Below are 20,670 nucleotides of genomic sequence, written 5' to 3'. Positions count from 1 at the left end.
TCCTTCCTTTGCTTTTCTCATCTCACAAACGAGGCTTATTGTCTGAGTACATCTCTGTGATACTTGTTTTTTGTTTTTTTTAGTGGTAGGGTTTTGATTTATAGTACATGATCTGTTATTTGTAAATTTTTTGGCCAAGATCACTCCCCACTTTTTTTTTTTTATTAGTGTTTTAATAGTAAACACATATTTTTGTCAAGATAATTAAGCAAGAACTTGTGAGTATCTGTGGATATTTGCTCAGTGAGTGAAATTCATGCTTGCTTTCTTGTGTTTCTAAATAGTCTGTGCATGTGTCCAAGAGTGAAAAGAGCCACAGCCACTTGTCACTAAATAGCAAACACCAAAATGGAGATGGGAAAATAAATGAGGATCTTCTATATCTTAATTCGTGGTAGACTCATAGATTTTCTGCATATACGTTGTCAGTTAGTGTGGTGGAGGTGACATCAGAGAGAATTGTCTCCCTTTGCTTCAGAGAACCTCTGTTCTGAAAGTCACACAGAACGCCAGTCCTTTTACCTGATACCTTATACCTGACAATACTATCACCTGCCCAGTGCTGCTTCCTCAATGCAAATCAAGACTGGACACTGAGCCTTAATATTTTAAGTGAAATGGACCCTTGGGTGACTGCCTGCTTTGTTCGGCGAGCCACATGAAACCTCCGTGTAGTTTTGGTAAATCAGCCTTTTGTCAGACAACAGGGTGCCTTTTGTGCTGAGAGTGTGACTTAGGGCTAATGTGTTGGTTTGTCTGCAAACATTGCCTTGTCGTGTTGGGTATTACATGATCCTTTAGTGCCTTGACTCTGGCTGTAAGCTCAGAAAGGGAGAAACCGTTAGAGACTGCAGCTCAAAGCGTGTGTTAGAGGTGTGTGTACATTGCCGGACTAGTACTGTAATCTGCCCTCACGGCCAGCTTTCATTCACAAAGCTGTCCCGAAAGTCTCACTCGCAAGCCCCCCTCCTCCCCCTCCCGATCCTGGCAGCCACTCTCCTGACTTAGATGTCACCATCAGGTTGCTGCTTTTGAGTTTGCCAAGAGAGGGTTTATCTCTGCTGTCTTTTATTCAGTATGCTGCTTGTAAAGCCAGCCTGCTGCTTTGTCTGCATCGACAAGACCTCTCTCTCCCCTGAAATGACTTGATTCCCTGTATCTTTTTTTAGCCCTCTGATGAGGACACAGTTAGCCTCAATGCGCCCATGTCGAACATCATGGAGGAAGACCAGACCATCAAGGAGGACGCATGCCATCATCTCGCCCCTGCTAAAGGTCTGAGAGGGACGGGTGGAGAGGTTGCTCGCTTCGTTTACGGGACCATGTACAGATGTGGAGATGGTCCATTACTCTTTACACCATATATCCTGTCAGCCAGCTGTCAGGCCCACGGGAGTCCCAAACTCAAAAAACCTCTTCTGACTATACTAGAGGTTGGGGAACAAAGCTCAAAGGGTTTAAATGACTTATCTGTGGTTTCACAAGCCAGCTCTGCTCCTATCGGATAATAAGAGAGTCCTCATCCTGAACATTATGGGCAGCTCTTTAAATTCATTGTTTTGAAAAGGAAATATTGATATGATGGATAAGACTTAGGACAACTCTAGTTGCTGTCATAAATCTCCAAGACTCGGTGAGAAGTTGGTGGTTGGCAGTCAACTGTCCTGCAAGTGTTGGCTAGAAGACTGATGCTCCACTCACCACCTTTAGCATGGACTGCCAGTGTCTCCATGTCCATGTGGGTTAAGCTAGAGAGGAACACGGGTGTTCTTGGGGATGGGGACGTGGTGGGCTGGGCCTGTTCGTGTCCATCATTTCATAAGACAGACGTCATCCCATGCTCACATCTGATATACTTGAGGGCGGGAAATGCACTTGAGTTATGGGCTCGGGAATCTGTTTGACTGTAGCCAAGTCAGTCGGCCTCATCCATCCCCTGTAAAGATCTCAGGTTCTTTGGCATGTTAATAATCATCAAGTGAATCTTCAAGCTACTGAGCACTGTACCATTCATGATTTGTACCACTAATGATTTGTGATAGAGAGTGGAGAATGTTTTATGAGTAATGTAGAACAGTGTCAGTTATAGACCAAATCCCAATATGAATATAGTTAAAAAAAATCATTCCTTAGATTTATTCATTTTATTTTATGTATGTACATGGTTTTTTTTTTTGTTTTTGTTTTTTGTTTTTTTTTTTTTTTGCATGTATGTAAGCATACCATGTGTTCTTGGTACCAGCAGAGGTCAGAAGAGGGCATTGGGTTTCCTGGGACTGGAGTTAGAGATGGATATGGGCCTCCGTGTGAGTGCTGCGAATAGAGTCCGGGTCCTCTGTAAGAGTAGCAAGTGCTCATAACTGATGAGCTGTGTCTCCAGGTCCCACGATGTTTTATGTAGTGATTAGAGGGCTATTTTGAAGCTATTAAACATTTATTTTCATGTTTTCTTTCACTTCTTAGATTCAGGACACTTGTGTTTCATTTTGTTTGTTTGAAACAAGGTCTGTCCATGTAGCCCAGGCTGTCTTGGAACTAATGTCTCTCCTCCTGCCTTAGCCTCACTAGTACTGGGATTGAAGGAGCCATCAGCACACATGACTCTCAGATTTAGATTTTTAAATTTTAGAGCTTGAGGGTAGCGTTAAAATAGAGACTGTGATGGAAACCATACATGATGCCAAAATACAACTGAATACTTGCAGAGAATGTAACTACCACTGTATTCATTCACGTAAACCTTGTAACAGTGTGCAGTGTTGGGGGTCATGTTTGAGACAATTTTTTCTTTATTAAATTTTTAATTTTTTTAAATTTATTCTTGTCTCATATACTATACCCCAGAGAATTTTTTTTTCAAACAAAATAAATAAGCTGTTCCTAATACATCCCCTACCGTCCAGCATGGGTATCTTGTGAACTCACTGTTTAAAGGACAGCTTGCTTTCTTGCCTTCAGTCAGAAGCATCCTCTGTACTGACCCTTTGCCCTCTGCCTGCCAGGACAGATGATTTCTTCCCTAGCATGCTCTTGCTCCTGCAGGGCCTTTCTTGGAGTAATTTCTATTGTCGGATTCGGGCCCCTTGTCTAGTCATGTCCCACATTTTCTTAAGACTGTTGGTTGTTCGAGGACAGAAGTCATTTAATCCCTAAAATGTACTTGCAGGTATGTCTGTAAATAGCATAATAGTTTCCACGGAACAGCTGGTCATGTTGTTACAGTCTGTTGAATTTAGGATTTGTAATGATTAGCCATGTATCGCTGGGGGCACAAAAGCTCTTTCATAATTGTTTCGATTCTTCAGGAACATGAGGGGACATTTTATTCCTTTCATGGGGAGCTAAGCCATAAGGAAGCCTTGACCATTAAAATTCAGTCTGGGGTCTTCTGTTTATTTTCTGTTTCTTACTCTTCTCCCACGTTTAATTTCCCTCTTACATTCTTCAGAGAAGATAAAGTGCCGGGAGATGAAGGAAGAATTTGGTTGTAGGTTTGAGGACCTGTGTGTGCTCCCTGTTTCTGTCCTTGAAGTCACACTTTCTTCCTTTCTCTGCCTTTTCCTGACAGGAGAATTTCAGCCAAAGCCTTCCCTTTTGGGGGACAGCAACAACTCAGGACAAGAAAGAAACCAGTTCACTGATGGGGCAGACACTCTCCACTCAGGATTCATGAACTGTATTAAGGCAAGGTTTTGTGGCTCAACTCACTGTTTTCTGCTTGGCATCCTGGAATTCAGATTCAAAGATTTCAGTCTAACTTTCCAGTCCAGCTTACTGTTTGCTTCCCAAGCCTTCAGTGTGTCTTCTCAAAGCTCAAGGCTGTTCCCTCCCCCCTCCCAACTCCTGACATTGGGAACTGGCTCAACTGTGCCTGTCTCTAGACTGTCTATTTATAAGTGATTTCTTTTTCCTGATTCAGAAATCGCTAAGCCTCCTCTTTCTCACTGAGCCTCACAAGTTAGCAGATTTACCAGCATGACTATGATCACTTGTAAGAGCTCAGAATTCTTTTTTTTTTTTTTTTTCTCATCATGTTTTATGTGAATGCTTAACTTGAGAGCCCAAGGCTGGGCGTTCTTTATCCATCATCCTTAGAACTAGAAATGTCCTGACTTGCTGGCCTCTTCAGATGTTGAAGTGTTCATGTACACGTTACGGAATGAGGATCCCTAATCCAAAACCCTGAAATCCAAAGTGGAAGCTCAAAAGTTTATGTGGCTCAGAAAGTGTCAGTTCCGTGGGCTGGCAAGATGGCTGCTGTACGGATATCAGAGGGCAGCTGGCAGGAGTCCTCCCCTTCAACCATGTCAATTCTAGAGATCAAACTCAGATCATCAGGCTTGGTAGAAGGCACCTTGACCTACTGCGCCATTGTGCCAGCCTCTCATCCGTGTTTTCTGACAGTTTGTTTTATTCTTTGACCCAGCTTGACCCAGCCTAACCAACCTTCCCAGGTCACCGGGGTGGGGGGAAAACAAGCTGAATTTCATCTATGCCACCCGAGACTCTAGCGTGCTGTAGCCTTCTCCATGCCCTTGAGACTGAAGTAACAAATTTGAGAGTTCCATAATGAAACAGGACTTAGTTTGTGCTGTGTGACAGTCTAAAACTATTACAGAAATACACGGAGAGGTAAAACACAAAACACTCAATCCTTACAGCATCCCAGCTTTTCACCTTCATTTTTGACTTCCATCCTCTGATCTCCACCAACATGGCTTCAGCTGAGCTCATCATGTCTCACTGAGAGCTGCAAGTGCCCACTCCAGCTCCTCAGCAATCCTGGCCTCCCATACGTGTGTGTGTGCAGGTAACATACAAGCACACATTATATTCTGCCACCCACTATTTTCTTAGTTTACAAATCTGATTACATTACTCTCAGGTCATTCCCACAAGCTTCCCCAACACTTGACCCCTGTCCGTCAGCTCTGTGGGACAGTTCAGTCATGAGAACATGGAAAAATGGGACTGGAGAGATGGCTCAGTGGTTTAGAGCACCGGCTCCTCTTCCAGAGGTCCTGAGTTCAACTCCCAGCAACCACATGGTGGCTCACAATCATCTATAGTGAAATCTGGCGCCCTCTTCTGGCATGCAGGTGTACATGTAGTCAGAGCACTGTATACATAAGAAATAAGGAAATCTTAAAAGAAAAAAAAAAGATTTTGACTTCACTTCACGAGACTGAAGATGGAACACGTGAAAAATGGGTTTGGAAGATTCTGGAGGAAATCAAGTAATTAGCAGCACATGCAGTCCCCTGGGTTCAGAGAGTTCCAGGATGCCAAACACCCTGGAAATGGCTGTTTCCTGAGAACGGATACTCAGGGAGCAAGCATATGTTAGGCTTGCTTTCTGTTTTGTGACCTGTGACTGTGCCAACACATTGGCCATTGAAAACTCTGTGTATTATGTAATCCCCACTTAACTTACTGAGGTGGCCTCCAGTGCTTTTGTTACAATGGTCAAATTTTTTTGTTGTTGTTGTTACTCATACTGGTTATAATGTACGAATCCACTGTGCATATTGCACTATGCAGTGCCGAGCCGGTCTGGTTTGAGAAAATACAGAGTCGGATTTCTAGGAGCCTTTGGTCACATGTTTGTCAGTCACTGCAGAGCTTTGTTTTGCGTGTGTTTCTTCTTAGAGACGCAGGCTCACGGTCAAGTTAGGTGTGCTTTCCTGATGGAGATAGGTTCTGAGAAATACACTTGCTGTTGCAGAATTTCGTCACTGTGCACTCACCAGCCTCAGATGGCTACACCACCACAAGCAGCATAACCTCACGAATGACTGCATGTCACTGTCCATTCAGATGGGATTCCCTAACTCTTAACACACACACCTGAGTAAAAATTACCTAACGTGTCATTTCTTTATGAGGTACTTTGTGGTTGTCTTAGGAGGACATCTCAACATCATATTTGGGGCCCATTTTGAACCACCAAATAAAAAAAGGCACAAAAATATGAAAATGTGCACGAAGTGGAGCAACAGCAACGCTTGTGCAGTTTACACCATGAAAATTGGAGGCAGAAGGCAGAATGCTCCTCATCCTTCCTCACCCGGGGCCCTGTATGTGCCAGCCAATCACTCCGTGTGTGTGTCTCTCTTTGGTGTGTGTGTGTTACTCACAAGTATCCAGCACTGCTTTGAAGACCACAGTTGAATTTTTGTGAGCCGTCCAGTTCTCAAATGCTGCCTAATTTGGAAAAAAAAGAAGGAAGGAAGGAAGGAAGGAAGGAAGGAAGGAAGGAAGGAAGGAAGGAAGGAAGGAAGAAAGGAAAGAAGGAAAGAAGGAAAGAAGGAAAAGGGAAAGCTCAGCAAGCTAATGTCGGCCTATTCTGTGTTCTGAAGAAGATCTACATATTTTAGTGACCTTTCACTTTGAAACTGAAAACACCTATACCTTTGCTAGCTGAAACCTAGAAGAACGGCGACACGGTGCTCTGGACTTGTCACCCGGAAGTCTGTCTCCATGGATTGCGCTGTCACTTGTAGGGTGACGCGTAGTCGGTGTGTGTATGGACTGCTGTATGATGACAGCACAGCCGCTCCAGTAAAGGTCTGAGTGTTTGTTTGTTTTGAAACGCCCTCCTCAGGGAAAGTCTGATCCTAAAGACTCAGCAGAACCAATGAAGATGTGCCTCCCGGCCTGATGTTCTTTCCCTAATAGGGAAATGCACCCACGCCAGGGCGGCTTCCTTCCAGTATTGGCGCAGCCAGGACATTCTCCTCATCTGAGGAGAAAGTCCAGGGAAACAGCGTGAAGGCCCACAGTAGACACAGCTTTCCAAGCAGTCACTTGCGCGCACTGCAGCGCTTCTGAAGAACCTCGGTGCAGGAGGCTCAGGGGAAACATTTAAGTGACCTCTGACTTTGTTCACATGAAACTACTGGATTCAGTGTAGGGCATTTTTCTATTGTCAAATACCAGTAAGTTGAGTTAAATAAGGAAATCAGCAAAATTTTATTTTTGCTTATATCTAATGTAAGTTGTGGCCAGTCTGCTTTTTTTTTTTTTTTAATTATTATGATTTTCTGTCTTTAATTTTCTAAGTTTTAGTTGTGGTCAAATACATATAAAACATAAAATCTTTTACCTGTATAATTTTTGGAGACAAGGTCTTGGTAGGTAGTGCAGGCTGACTTTGAACTTATGGCCCCTCTGCCATAGTTGACCTTGCAAATGCTGATGTGCAAATGTATACTGCCTGTACCCCACCACCGTGGATTCTCTTAGGCACATTTCGGTTGCACACTGCAGTTTGTGTTAAGTATACACTCTTCTGTTACCTCCCAAACCCTTTTTATCCAAAACCCTGTATACCAATCAGATCTGTCCCACTGTGCTCTCTCTGGCTCTGCTTTGCTCTGCTTTGCATCTCAATGAATTTGACTACTGTAAGTAGCTCCTATGTGTAGCATCATGCAGAGTGCGTGTGTGAGTATGTGTGTGCATGGGTATGTGTGTGTGTGTTGTTTCATACTCCTGTATGTAAGAATCTCCTCCTTGTCAAGAGCCTTCCATTATGTATCTGTAGCATGTCAGTGGACTCCTGGCTTGCTTTTGCCTTTTGGGAATTATCCTGCCCTGGATATGGACTGGGAGCCGGTCTTAACTCTGCATTGAAAGGCCCATGTGTTCTGTCCATAGGACCAGGCAGAAGACTGTGAAGAGCTATTGCGGATAGAAGAGGACGCACACTGGCCGATGGGGGGACTGTGAGTGCCAGGGCTGGGTCATGGGCCGTCCCTCCTCTTCAGGCACACTGGCAGTCAGGTCCTGATAGATTCTGATCCATGTTTCTTTGGGCAATCCTAGAATCTTCTCCTGTCATACTCCTGTAACAATGGCACCCATTGTTCCCCTCGATGGTCCTTGATTCCCTCTTGAAGGTCCCATGCCTAACACTGCTGCCTTTGGCAGTGAGTTTTCTACACATAAGGTTTGGAAGGTACATTCACAGCCCAGCCCAGTGGAAAGCTGTGCTTCTTCCCTGGCCTTGAGTTTTACTTGAGGTTGTCAATAAAAATGTATTAGTGAGAACATCTTCTACCGTCCTTCCATTTTGTTTGAAGAAGCCTGTAGCCAGACCTAATGTCTGGAGAGCCAGTCCCATCAGCTAGGGTCTTTGGATTCAATTCTTTGAAAAGCGTTTCTTCAGTGTCCTGGTTGCCAGTTGAATAACTGTCACAACTGTCACATATTAAATTTTGTGTTCCTGGCACTGTTTTGTTTTATAGACCAAAGCTCAGTTAATCTTTTTGGCAGTCCGATAAGCTCTCTTGTCTGCCATCTTGCAGATGATGAAATTGGAGCACAGATTGGTCGTGCTTCTGTCTCCAGGGCCACAAAAGGCTAACATTTGACCCTGAGGAATCTTGTACCAACGGAATATCTTTTTTGTTGTTGTTGTTGTCTACTATGTATAAAAATTTATTTGGCCAGATCTTCAGGGCTGCAAATGAATGTCTTACCAGAAAATCAATGTCTTATATAAAGTTGACCTGGAACCTGTAGCATAGGATAGATATTTAGTTCATAGGCTTTTGCTTTCTATGGTTTGGGATATATGTAGGTCTCGGTAACCTTCCTGTATAGATGGTTAGGATTATTTTTTTTTTCCTTAAAAAGAACTGGTCAGATTGTTAAAAATGTTCTCTACTAATGGGGATTCATTGGGCTATATTGTGTGGCAAGAATAGCCAACTGTGATCCAGTTTTTTTTTTTTTTTTTTGCTGAGAAGTCCCTCTCTATCATTCTGTCTTAATAGCTGCTTGTTGGATATTCTTCTGAAAGGCCAAGGAGGAAATCCCATTTTCAACTTCACATGTGTTCTCAACCTTGACTATAAAGTCAGGACCCTGTAAACCTTTCTAGAACTACTCTCTTTACTTGAGGCTGGAATTGCTTAGGCGTTTGGGCCTGGTGTGTGTTATAAGCTCCACAGTTGGTTTTCAGGCCAACAGCCACTCTTCCACACTGAGGCCTCATGTTATAACAGTAATACAACTCAGCCATGCTGGTGGAACCAGAGTTGGAAGCCTTGGAACTGATACAACTCCACTCAGGGGAGCCAGGCTGATCTTACAGAACTCAGGAAAGTGTGAAGGCCCACTGGCTTTGTCCATTGACTGACTGGCCATGAGATCCTGAGAGGATGGAGATGAACTGGGATTTCCCTGCCCAGAGATTCCTCCCGTCTGTGTAGGACCCATCTGCAGGGTACTGAAATGTGTTCATTACAGTGCTGAATTTGTCAAAATCCTTTGTAGGAGGTTGATGGGATATTGCGAGGATGCTCTGAAGATGTTGTAAGCATGTAGCGCTCACACTTGGTTTTATGTTACAGTCTAAGTTCATCCAAAGACCGGGATTTGGATATAGCGATGATTGAGGAGCTGAGGGAGGCAGAAGACTTTCTTCAGGATCCCAACGGGTATGCATGTCTGTTCTTGGCCCAGGTCTTGTGTGTAAATGAAGCCTACTTACTTACTGAGGACATTACACCACTTTCTAAAATGTGTATACCCAATTTGGTCTCGTACCTTCTAACAAAGTGAAGTCCTTTCATTGCCTTTTCCCCAAGATCCAAAACTAAAAGTGTCAGATTGTCGTAGCAGTTAGATCACTTTCTGTATTCTCAGTCTTTAACAATGCTTCCTTAGCTCTGGTGACATTCATATGGGATGCTTGCTGTCATTTACAGAAAACAGATATGACAGATGCCACAAAAGGTCACAGAAGGTTTCTACTGATTTATAAACACAGGAGGAAAATTCTACTAAAAAATGGAAACTTAGAACTTCTGTTCATTTTTGGTAGTGCCAGATATATGATAATCAGTCAATATATTTCTAAAGATTCGGGTTGTAGGTTCCATTTCATATTTGAACTAGATACTGTCAGGAACATGTATTGTAAAAGAGCATTCCAACAGACTTCTATGTGCCAGATACTTAGAAGACTTCAAAGATGCCAGATGCTAGACTGGCATCTTCGTCAGTGGCTGTGTTGAAATTCTTTCACGTTGGACACTTTCTTTTTCACTGTGTTGCCTACTTCATGTGTTTTTTCTTTATTTTAAGATAATTACAATAAATTTGACAGGTTTGATTTTTTTTGGTAATATTCTTGTGAGCTGATGAATTTTTAATTTTTATATACAGCAGTCTAAATCAAAGAGACCTTGTAATCAGAACTAAATGCCATCAGTGCCCTGCTGTTAATACTGTGGCAGCTAGGCTTGCATCTGCAAGTATGTGGTGTTCTAGATAAATTAAGTTATATGTGACCCTTGAAAATCATGACTTCGTTGGAAGTGACTAAAGTATTTGGTACATAAGTTGGAATTCAGTGCAGATGACTTCATTGGAAATGACCATAGTATTTGGCATATAAGTTGGAGTTCAGTATAAATAACTTATCGGAAACTATGTTGGGAAAGCTACATGCATTAGGAAAAAAATTCTGTTAATCCTGAAGACAAGCTTTGATGGTCATTGAAGTGTTTATACTGTATGGGGATGGTAGAATTTATTGGAAATTCAATGATTTTACTCCTGTTTTTCCTCTTCTATAGTCTAAGCACTGAGATTACAGAGAGAAGCATTTTGAACCTGTACCCCATGGGCTCAGCAGAAACCTTAGAATTACCTGATCCTGCTCTCAAGTACGTCCACCTTTCCTAATTTAGTGTATTTTTTTTTCCTTCTTACAATGATGGGTTTATGTTTGAAAATCCACTTTGACTCTTTTTTTTATTTCTGCCTTCCTACAGTGGTCAGTTGCAGCTGGAGACCTCTCCAGAGGTAAGGACAGAGCTTGCCATTGCCCTTGGGGAGGACAGTAGCAGGATTTGCTCATAACACATTTTGGACCACTTCCTCATTTTAATTCCCTAGTTCTAGTGATCCGTTGTCCCTCACCTTCCCTGAAAGATGAGAGCTCGCTGTTTCTGTTGGATTCTCGCCCAGATAGACTCAGTGGATCAGGCAGTGGCCCCTGAGTTGCATAGGAAAGCCTGTTCTGGGTCAGAAATGGGAGGGAGACCCATTTGATCAGACCTCAGAGCTGAGAGAGAAGCCTGGTCAAATGAAGGACCTGTGGGACATAATGAAATGAATTGAGAGTGTCTGGGAAGGTTAAAAGACTATGTAGGGCGTTGGGGAGATAAATGGCCATGCGACCATAAAGACCTGAGTTCAACATCCTTGGCGCCTGTGTGGAAAGCCAGGCATGGCAGCCGGTATCTGTGATCTCAGTGTTGCAGGGTGGACACTGACCATCTCTGAGCATTGCTGGCTAGCCAGCCTGGCTGAGTTCATAAAGCCCCAGATTCAGTTGGACATTCTGACTCAAAAAAAAATAAGGTGGAGAAAGACTCCAGATGCTGACATCTGGCCTCCACGTGGGTGTGTACATAGGTACATATACTGACACAAAAGGATATTATAATGAGAAGCTGGTGGGAATATTTGGGGTCAGAATATGGGTAAGTTAGATTGAGTTGTTTGGAACGAAATTTGGGTGGCCATAGAGAAAACAGGTTTGTTTGTTTGTTTGTTTGTTTATTTGTTTGTTTTTACATAAAACTAGGAATGATCCTAGAGAACGCTTATCCTAGGTTTGAGCTAGGCATTAGGAATTCCTAATTCCTAGGAATTAGTAGTTAGGAATTACAGCCTGTTTTAGTTACTTTTCTATTACTGTGACTAGGGTCTATAAAAGAAATTGTTTAATTTGGATCTTCAGCAGTTTGGAGTTTATGTCTATCATGGCGGAGTTTATGACTATCATGGCAGGGGCCATGGCAGTAGACAGGCAGGTGTAGTGCTAGAGCAGTACCTGAGAGCTCACATCTTAACCCACAAGCAGGAGACAGAAAGAAATGGCAAGAGAGAGAGATAAAGAAAGAGAGACTGCCAGCTGGGAATGGCATGGGCTTTTGAAACCTCAAAGCCTGCTTCCACTGACATGTATGTGCCAACAAGAGCCATGCTTCCTAATGCTTGCCAGATGGTTCCACCACCTTGGGACCAAGCGTTCAAATCTAGGAGCCTACTGGAGCCCTTCTCGTTCAAGCCACTATGTTTTATTCCTTGGGCCCATAGGATTGTGGTCATAGCATAACGCAGAGTGCATTTGGTCCAATTTTAAAAGTCCCATAGTCTTTTACAGTTTCAACGTCTCTTCTGAGACTCAAGACAATCTCTTCATTGTAAACCCTTTAAAATTAAAAGGCAAATTACATAATCCCAACCTACAGTGGAACAGAATTTGCGTTACCATTCCAGAAGGTGGGGATAGGATCGTAGTGAAGGAAGTGGGCCAAAGAAAAATCAGATTCTATAATTCCTTGTCTGATGTCGAAGAGCTCAGATGGCTCTGCCCTTCCAATTCTGTTGACTACAACACACTTCTCTCTCCTGGGCTGGTTCCATCCCCTGGATGCAGCTGTCTCTGGCAGACATCCCATGTCTCCGGCCCCTCCAACATCCTGGGGCCTCTGACACAGTCCAGGCTTCATTTTCAAAGCTTCATGCAGTAACCTTTTAGGGCCTCCATGCAAGGATTCTCCCCTGCCATACTCTTGACCTTAGCAGCTCTCTTTAACCCATGGTTTTCAACCTTTCTAGTGCTTCGACCCTTTAATACAGCATCTTATGTTGTAACCCCCAACCATAAAATTGTTTCGTTGCTGCTTCGTAATCTGTACTTTTGACACTGTTATGAATTCTTATGCAGATATCTGATATGTGTGATATCTGACATATGACCCCACCCCCACTGAAGGGGTCATGACCCACAGATGGAGAACCACTGCCCTGGAGTTGTATTCTACAAACTTTTTACTCCTGGATCCTGGATCCTACTCTAAACTGGACCAGCTGGCCGGTGCTGCCAAATTCAGCGGTCCTCCCTGGATGGAGCCTGACTCCTTCCTTGAATTTTACATACATAACCTTTGATCTGTTTCTTTTTTAGGGCCAGAAAAATCTCTGGGCCCTTTTCCAGACATTTGAGATTCCTGGGTGGAGGCTTGCCCTGAGAGCACCTCTCTCCCTTTGCTCCATTTGGCACGAAGCATCTCCATCTCTTTCAGCACAATCCTAGGCTCCAGCATGGAATATTCTGGTGCTCTTTTTCTTCTCAAACTGTGCATCTTGGGTGTCTTTTTTGTCCTGCTTGCCACTTTTCATTGCAGAGTTGCACAAGAGTCCTTACTCCTAACTACACAACGGACTGAATAGGAGGCTGTCTTCAGATATTCTCTGCCACTGAAATTAGTTTCAGACTTTTCAGTTAAGCCTCAGGTAGATTCTTAGGACATGGGCAAAATCGGCCACATCCTTTGCCAGAGTATCACAAGAACGGTCTCTGGCCCAGTTGCCACTGTTGTTCCTGTCTGCTGTGGGGGCCATTCTCACTCAAACCACCACACAGCCTATGACAGTCCAACCCATTCCTCATAGTGCATGGGTTTGAGATGGCCGATGCAGATACCGAGATTCCTTAACACACCAGCATATGTACCGGCTCTCACTGCGTGTGTACTATGGAGTAATAAAAGTGCTCCATGCCCAACATATCTGTGTAAAAGGACTGAGATAAAAATAATTCTAAAGGGAAGGCCCGGGTTTGCCGAGGGCATGGTTGCAATTGTTACGGGCAGGAACTAGTAATTACTTTGCCTAGCTGCTCCGTCTCTGAATTGCTAACTCTGTGCAGCTTACTTAACCTCTCTAAACTTTACGTTTATCTTCGGCGAATTTCTGTCTAATAATAGCTATTGTGCGGCTCAGACGATTCAGGAGAAATCTCGTAGCAGAGGGCAGGTAAATGCTGGCTGTTAATCTCCCACTCTGTTGCTGTTACCGGTGTGATCCTCAGACAGAACTACAGGGCCGCCTCTGCCCCTGTTCATGTGCCTCTGTTCATGTGTCAGCAAATGAACTGGGATTGAAAGTCATGAGACTTTTTGTGTGCAGGCTGCCCTGTACTGGTTTTCTTACGGCTCAGACACGAGAATGAGTTTGTTTCTCTGTCGACTCATTTTGTTTTTAAGATTTTTTTTCTTAACAAGCATGAGTTTTTTGCTCACGTGTAGGCACCTCGTGCATGCCTGGTTTCCACGGAGGTCCAAAGAGGTCATCACCTCTCCTTGAGCTGGAGCTGTAGGTGGTTGTAAGTTGAAGCCAGATCCTCTGAAAGAACAAGTGCTGTTAATCACCAAGCTCTTAACTACTCCATCCCCTCCCCGCAGACTCGCTTTTTAAAAAAGTTTCATATTTAGAAATATTTTGACTTTTAAAAAGATTATAAAAATAAATTACTGGGTTCTATAAAAGGTACAAAAATATTATAATCTTCCGCTTAGATTTTCCAATTATGGGCTAAATATCCTTAGGATGCAAATCCAAGATGTTATAAAACTTTAAACTGTTTTTAGCAGTAATAGATCATCACAAATAGAAAATTCTGCACTCAATTTCGTGAGACAGGTCATTGTTAAAACACAGATGCCAGGACAGCCAAGGCTACACAGAGAAACCCTGTCTTGAAAAATCAAAACAAAACAAACAAACAAACAAACAAAAACCCAAAATGTGCTTGAAAACAAAATTCTCCTCAGACCATGTGTACAATGGATCCATGAAATGAAAATAAACTATTTATATTAAGGTTCTGTTTCCAAGCTGCTACTACCTATTTGCAAATAATTCAAACCCAAGACTTCTGATGTCCAAACACTTCCTCTGGGACAAGGAGATTTCAAGCCATATTGATGTTTTCCCACATCTGTTGTATTATTTGGTCTCTCTCCCTTTTTCTCTACATCCACAGTTCTTTGAAATAGCTGAGAGCATAGATATCACTTTCCTTTACCTTCAAGCATTTCAGTGTTAGGTTATATATAAATAGGGATTTGTCTTAGGTAGCTACATTTCAGTCTCCCACTTTTGGGTGAGAAGAACACAAGATGTCTAGACAAAACAACAACAAAAGTGTCCAGTGCATCTCCAGGGCACAGTTCAAATATTATGTCCCTGTTCGAAAGCACTTATTCCAAGCCAAGCATAGTGGCCCACACCTGTAATCCCAGCACTCAGGGAGGCAGAGGCAGGCAGATTGTTGTGAGTTTGAGGCCAGCCTGGTCTACAAAGTGAGTTCAGGACAGCCAAGCTTACACAAAGAAACCCTGTCTCAAAAAAACAACAAAAACAAATACACATTTAAAAAAACAACAACACAAAAACAACTACTTATTCCTAATGGCGTAAAAGAGAAAAAGGAGGCCTTCCTGGGTACCAGGTTCTGTTTTATAGGCCTTGTCAACATAGGTACTTCTTGAATTACAATGGGTTTCTGTTCCCAATAATCTGTTGCTGAGTTAAAAACAGTATTAACCTGACCATGCATTTAAATCTCCCTACCCTAAGCATTGTTGCTTTGCCTAGCTAATGGGTTCAGAGCACTTACGTTAGCCTGTAGTGGGGTAAAATCATTTCAGATAATGCCTGCTTTATAATAAGATCTGAAGTAACTCATTGGACATTGTACTGAAAGCATTCAGCAAATGGCACGGCAGCCTGCACCTGTAGTACCAGGAGGCTGCGCCAGGAGGATCAGAAGTTCAGTGGCAGCTTTGGCTACATGACAAGGTTGGGACAGGCCAGGGCTTCTGTGAAATCTTGCCTCAATAAATAAGTAAACAAACAAATAAATAAAGGTGATAAACAAAATGGTGATTTATGGATTGGGTGCATTTTTACACCAGAGTAAAGCAGAGGTTTTCCAAGTCAAACCTTCACGAAGTCAGGACTTTGTGTTTATATCTCTTTGATAGGTATTATTAGGTGCGACTGTGTCTCACTGAGGAAGCCTGTAGGGCCACAAAGGTCCTGCTCTTAGCGGTGTATATTCCAGATGACTATTAGGAAATGTAGGCGTTAGCATGACCCATTCATGGGTGCAGGGCATGGAGCTCAAGGTTAAGAGACTGACCGGGTCCGTTTCCATGGTAACAAATAGGGCCCGACTATTCCACCGTACTCTATTGCCTCTTTGTATTAAGTCTTGTCACACGCCAGACCATAGTGAAGGCTGATGGTTCAGAACCTTTCCTTAAAAGCTTGTCTTGGCAGAAGGGGAGAAGCCAACATACTTACGAGTTCATGAGCAGTGCTTCCAGGAATGTGGAAGGAGATAGAAAAGGACAGAAGTGGATGGGTATGCACTAAAAATAGACTGTGCCCAGCTCGAGATTTTGTCGCTGTCTAATTTTCTTTTGGCATCCCTGCACAAGGCCAGGTGCTCGAGCCTGTGAGCGGTAACTGCACACACTTTAACTTCCTGTCCTGGGCAGGGCAGGGCGGGTGCAGCATGTCTGGCTCGGGGGTGGTGGTGCATACCTGTAACTGAGGCAGGAGGATTTTGGTTTCATGGTGAGACCCCCATCTCAAAACAAGATTGCCAGAGCACAAGGAAGGAAAGGAAGCTTGTAGGGGGTCAGAGGTTCCTGAACTCATCTCCATTGGGCTTAGGATGCTCTCTGTTAGTTTAGAAAGCTGTAAGCCTGTCTTCCTTTGCTTCAGTGAGCAGTTGTGTTTGGCCTGTGGTATTATTGTCTTCCTTCTCAAGACTTTGGGCCTGTGACAGGCAGGCAGGTCGTTGTGACTTTCAAGAGGAGGGGATGAACAGCGAGTCTGACGTCATGAGATGGGGGAACGGAAAGTAAGCTGTGTCTTCCTTGTCCTGTATCTGTGGCCCCATTTGTTGTTTGGTTACGTGTCTACACCCCTTTTCACCAGACCATCGGTGTGCCAACATTCGTTGCCTACTTGAGCTGGGTGTGGCTTTGAGTGTGAGACCCATGAGGTAGCAGAGTTGTTGAGGGAATAAAAGATGTTCTGGGAACATTTCCAGGAGACTCTGCTCCGGTTTGCCATCCGGAGCCTGTTTTCTGTGTTCTTCGGGAGAGGATAGTGAGTGCAGCCAGAGGGGAGGACGCTTAGTTGGTGGCCACTTTGGAGGTGTACGTGCAAGGGTGGCCTCAAAGGATCGAGGGCAGTGACTGAGAGATGAGGCAAGGATTGTAGAGGGGTCTGCCTCCACATCACGTGAGCTGCCTTAAGCATGCTTGAGAAGACTGGCCACGAGAAATCGTGTGCCGTGGCTGTCCACACGGTGAGAATGCCTCGTGCCTGCTTGTGCATGAGTAGCACTGAAGGGTGGAGGTTGAGGGAACAGTGGGGAAAACTAGCAGAAGCCGCCTAAAGGGTAAGCCTGATGCCGCTTGCTGGAAGTTCTAACAAGGCCCTCTAATTGGGTAGGGACATGAAAGGCATCTTATTCTAAATGGATTTTTCTCTTGGTTCATGTAGACGAGGGGTATTTTTAAATAGTACTCCTCAACAGATTGGGCATCTCAGATTCACATTTTTACAGTGGTGTAAAGGAGGGTGCTTATTACTTTATCCCCAAACTTTTTATTTATTAAAGAGTACATACGTAAAAGTCATGCTCGCTTCCTTAGCCACATCTGTTAACTAGTGATTGCCAAAGCAAACTGTTATTAAACTGGTCGCGTGAATGACCAGTTACTCAGGGTTCAGGCATGTGTATTCGTTAAAAGCTCCCAATGTGCTTCTGTGTATTTTGGAACTACTCGCTTGGACCATTTCTGAAAACCATAGTTAAATGGAGAAGGGAGCTAGCAGACAGTTGGGTAGCCTGGCTAGGTAAGATGTGCTCATAGGTCCTGGGGAAGGGTCCCTGTGCGGGAGATCTCTTATTTTTGCTATCCTTCAGAAACATTTTTTTTTTTCCTGAGAATACAGCTCCATAGCTTTAGAAAGCATAAATATGAGCTTTTTAGCTACTTAACACACAGACTGATTCAACATTTGCCAGTGTGTGCTTCTGGGCCTGGGCTATGATAGAAATAAAAAAGATTTAGTCCGTGGCTCCTCTTTCTCACAACCCAACGGAACTTACACATTTGTCTGTCCCTTAAGGTGCGAAGTGATCTGACATTACAGAGTAATGGAAGCCAGTATTCTCCAAGTGAGGTAAGATTCCTGAAGATTAATGGAAGCGGAGGTATTCCATGCAGACTGAACTGCAGTGTCTTTCACGGGAATGGATAGTCGTAGTCTGGGATTAGTGAGTTAGCGGAAGGTCTCTGGGTTCTCTCACTGGCTTCACTCACCGTCACAAGTTCACTTGTCTTTTATACGTAATTGAAGATTAATTTTAAACCAGGTGTGGGGATGTCTTTACCGAAAACGGCATACCGAAGATGGCATTTGCTCAGTTGTCACCTGGAATGGTTCCGCATGCAGTTTCTGTGCGGATGAGCTGCGTGCTCAGCGCTACCGTTGTCATCTGCCCGCGTTAGATGTGCTCTGCACACATGTGCTCAGCTCTGTCAGATGAGAGGTGGATCACCAGCTTTGTGCCAACCTCAAGATGGCTTTAGAGCGAGCAAGTCAAAACTGCAATGCAACAAGGACAGTAATAGTAACGCAATTCACCACAGTGCCTGGAAGCATTCCACTCACTCCCTCTTAAGGCATTTACAGAAAGACTTTTTAGGCATTGTTACAATGCAGCCATAGGAAATCCAGGGTGGTTTTCTAATAATTCTTCACACACACACCCCCAATCATTTATTTTTCCTCCTCACTCCACAGATGAGAGAGAACTCACCCTCAGTGTCTCCTACTGCAAACATCACAGCTCCGTTCGGCCTGAAGCCTCGCTCAGGTATGTTAACCTCAGCTCGTTCTTACGCTGAGTAAATCGGATGGTTTCCCTTTGGCCTTTCAAATGTATACTTGAGAAATACGAACGTTGGCAGTTCTAGTCAGCTGGGGTCCTGTTGTCAAAACCGCTGCAGCTTGGGGAGGTCAGGTGATTGATTACATTGAACTATTTGGTCTGTGCTTCCAGGAATGAGCAACTTGCCTTCTTTCGAATCACAGCAAAGAAAAGTGGCAAAGGGAGCATGTAAGTAGGAAGGAGCATTACCTTGAAGTTTTCAGCCGTGGAAAATAAAATAGCTCCCCTTGACCCCAAAGGTTCATGCTACCCTGTTGAGATAAAGGGCAGGCTGAAGGCAGTGTCCTCCCCAAGATGTCCCCAGTTGCTCTGCGAACTGTGGTAAGGTCTCCGCATTTATTCACACAGGAGAGTGAGCCTTTTAAGGCTTGTATGAGTGGTTAAGGGTCAGGGGAAAAATTCTTAGGGCAAAGCATTTACTTTTTAACATACTTTATTTGAATTTGTGTTACTGTATTGCCAAAAATAACTACAGCAATGTGCAAAAATTACTTTTCGTTTTTAAAAAAAGGATCCTAGACAGAATAATACATTTCTTCTTACTTCTTTCTGTATTGCGAGTTTTGGTGCTATCTGCCTTTTTTTAGGACCTTTTTCGTTTTAAATTTTTTTGTTCCTTTAGTAGTTAGTGTATTTACCGTGAATGCTTTCATGTGGATTCCTATAACAGACCTCAACACGTGTAAGCATGCCAGGTAGAGAACACAGGTGTTCTTCGTTTTTTTGTTTGTTTGTTTTTGTTTTTTTTTTTTTTTTGGGGGGGGGAGAATTTTGACAATAGTATGAGTTACATGTTTCTGGCTTAAAATAAAGGTCGCTATGGGAAAAAAACAAAGATGATTCATTTATAAAGGAAATATTTTGTTCTGGGAACACATTGATTGATGGGCAGCACATGGCCAGGTGCGGAGGTTTCCTGGCCATTAGAACATTGTAAGGAAAAAAAAAAAAAAAAAAAACGGGTTGGAAAAAATGCCTCTAGTGTGACCAGAGTTTCTGGATCTTTTGTTTTTGTCTTTCTATCCTGGAATTGAACCCAGGCCTTTGTACAAGCCAAGTAAGCACCCTGCTACAGAGCTCTATAAAACTCAAATGACTGGCCTCCTCATGTATAAAAGTAGGACATATACAGCCAGAACTGGGCTGTGCCTTGATTTCCGTAATCCCAGAATGTTCTGGAAGAGATGGAGGTACCCACTGTTGCATCTCTTCTGCCTCATTTTGGGCTAGAGGCTCTCTTAAGCCTTCTGGAGAGTTTTGCAAAATTTAAAAACGGTTCATAACTGAAATCAAAAGGCGACTGAGTCTCCAACGATTAATAGTCCTTTTGAATGTTGTACCCTGTTACTTTAGTTACAAAATTGATTCGCTGACTTTCAGTGCATTTATAGAGGTCAGCCTCAGCTTACCAAGTCAGAGGTTGCCTCGGGCCTGCACTGTCCACCATTCAAATTCTGTGAAGAGATGAAAAACAGAGTGTTAGTTTAAAGCTGGGGAAAAATATAAATACTATTTCCTCTCCAAGGTTCCAGTGGTGGATTCCTTAACTAACCAATGAAATTAATCTCTGGATATTGAACACAAAATTGAGATGTATTATCATTTTATAAATAGCTAGCTTAGAAGTTCTTTGAAGATTTTTTTATTGTTGTTGTTGCTAGCTAGTTAGATTTATAGCTATGTAGATGGTATTGAGTATCCAAAAATGTTTTACTGAGCAATACTCAAAAGTGGGTTTAAGGCATTTCAAGAGTTAAAGGCAGAATTATGAGGTTCAGTCCTTAATAAACCACCCTATGAAACCTTACAGAGGGTAA

The 20,670-nt window shown here is 43.3% G+C and overlaps 1 protein-coding gene across 3 annotated transcripts in view; it reads left to right on the top strand.

Annotated features, from left to right (window-relative positions):
• Lrch1 (leucine rich repeats and calponin homology domain containing 1) overlaps positions 1-20,670 on the top strand; it is a 175,625-nt gene that overhangs the window by 122,054 nt on the left and 32,901 nt on the right. For 2 of the 3 annotated variants that reach the window (XM_055609683.1, XM_055609682.1), the window contains exons 8-16: positions 1,170-1,275; positions 3,569-3,684; positions 7,660-7,727; positions 9,360-9,446; positions 10,590-10,679; positions 10,788-10,818; positions 18,028-18,081; positions 18,706-18,778; positions 18,965-19,021. In XM_055609683.1, coding sequence (XP_055465658.1) covers positions 1,170-1,275; positions 3,569-3,684; positions 7,660-7,727; positions 9,360-9,446; positions 10,590-10,679; positions 10,788-10,818; positions 18,028-18,081; positions 18,706-18,778; positions 18,965-19,021 — 682 coding nt within the window. The remainder of the gene's footprint in view (positions 1-1,169; positions 1,276-3,568; positions 3,685-7,659; positions 7,728-9,359; positions 9,447-10,589; positions 10,680-10,787; positions 10,819-18,027; positions 18,082-18,705; positions 18,779-18,964; positions 19,022-20,670) is intronic. The other variant, XM_055609681.1, reaches the window with a different exon arrangement.

The sequence above is a fragment of the Psammomys obesus genome, unplaced genomic scaffold, assembly GCF_907164565.1.
Source record: "Psammomys obesus unplaced genomic scaffold, mPsaObe1.curated_primary_1811, whole genome shotgun sequence".
Lineage (NCBI taxonomy): Eukaryota > Metazoa > Chordata > Mammalia > Rodentia > Muridae > Psammomys > Psammomys obesus.
This window is presented reverse-complemented; position numbering and strand designations above follow the sequence as displayed.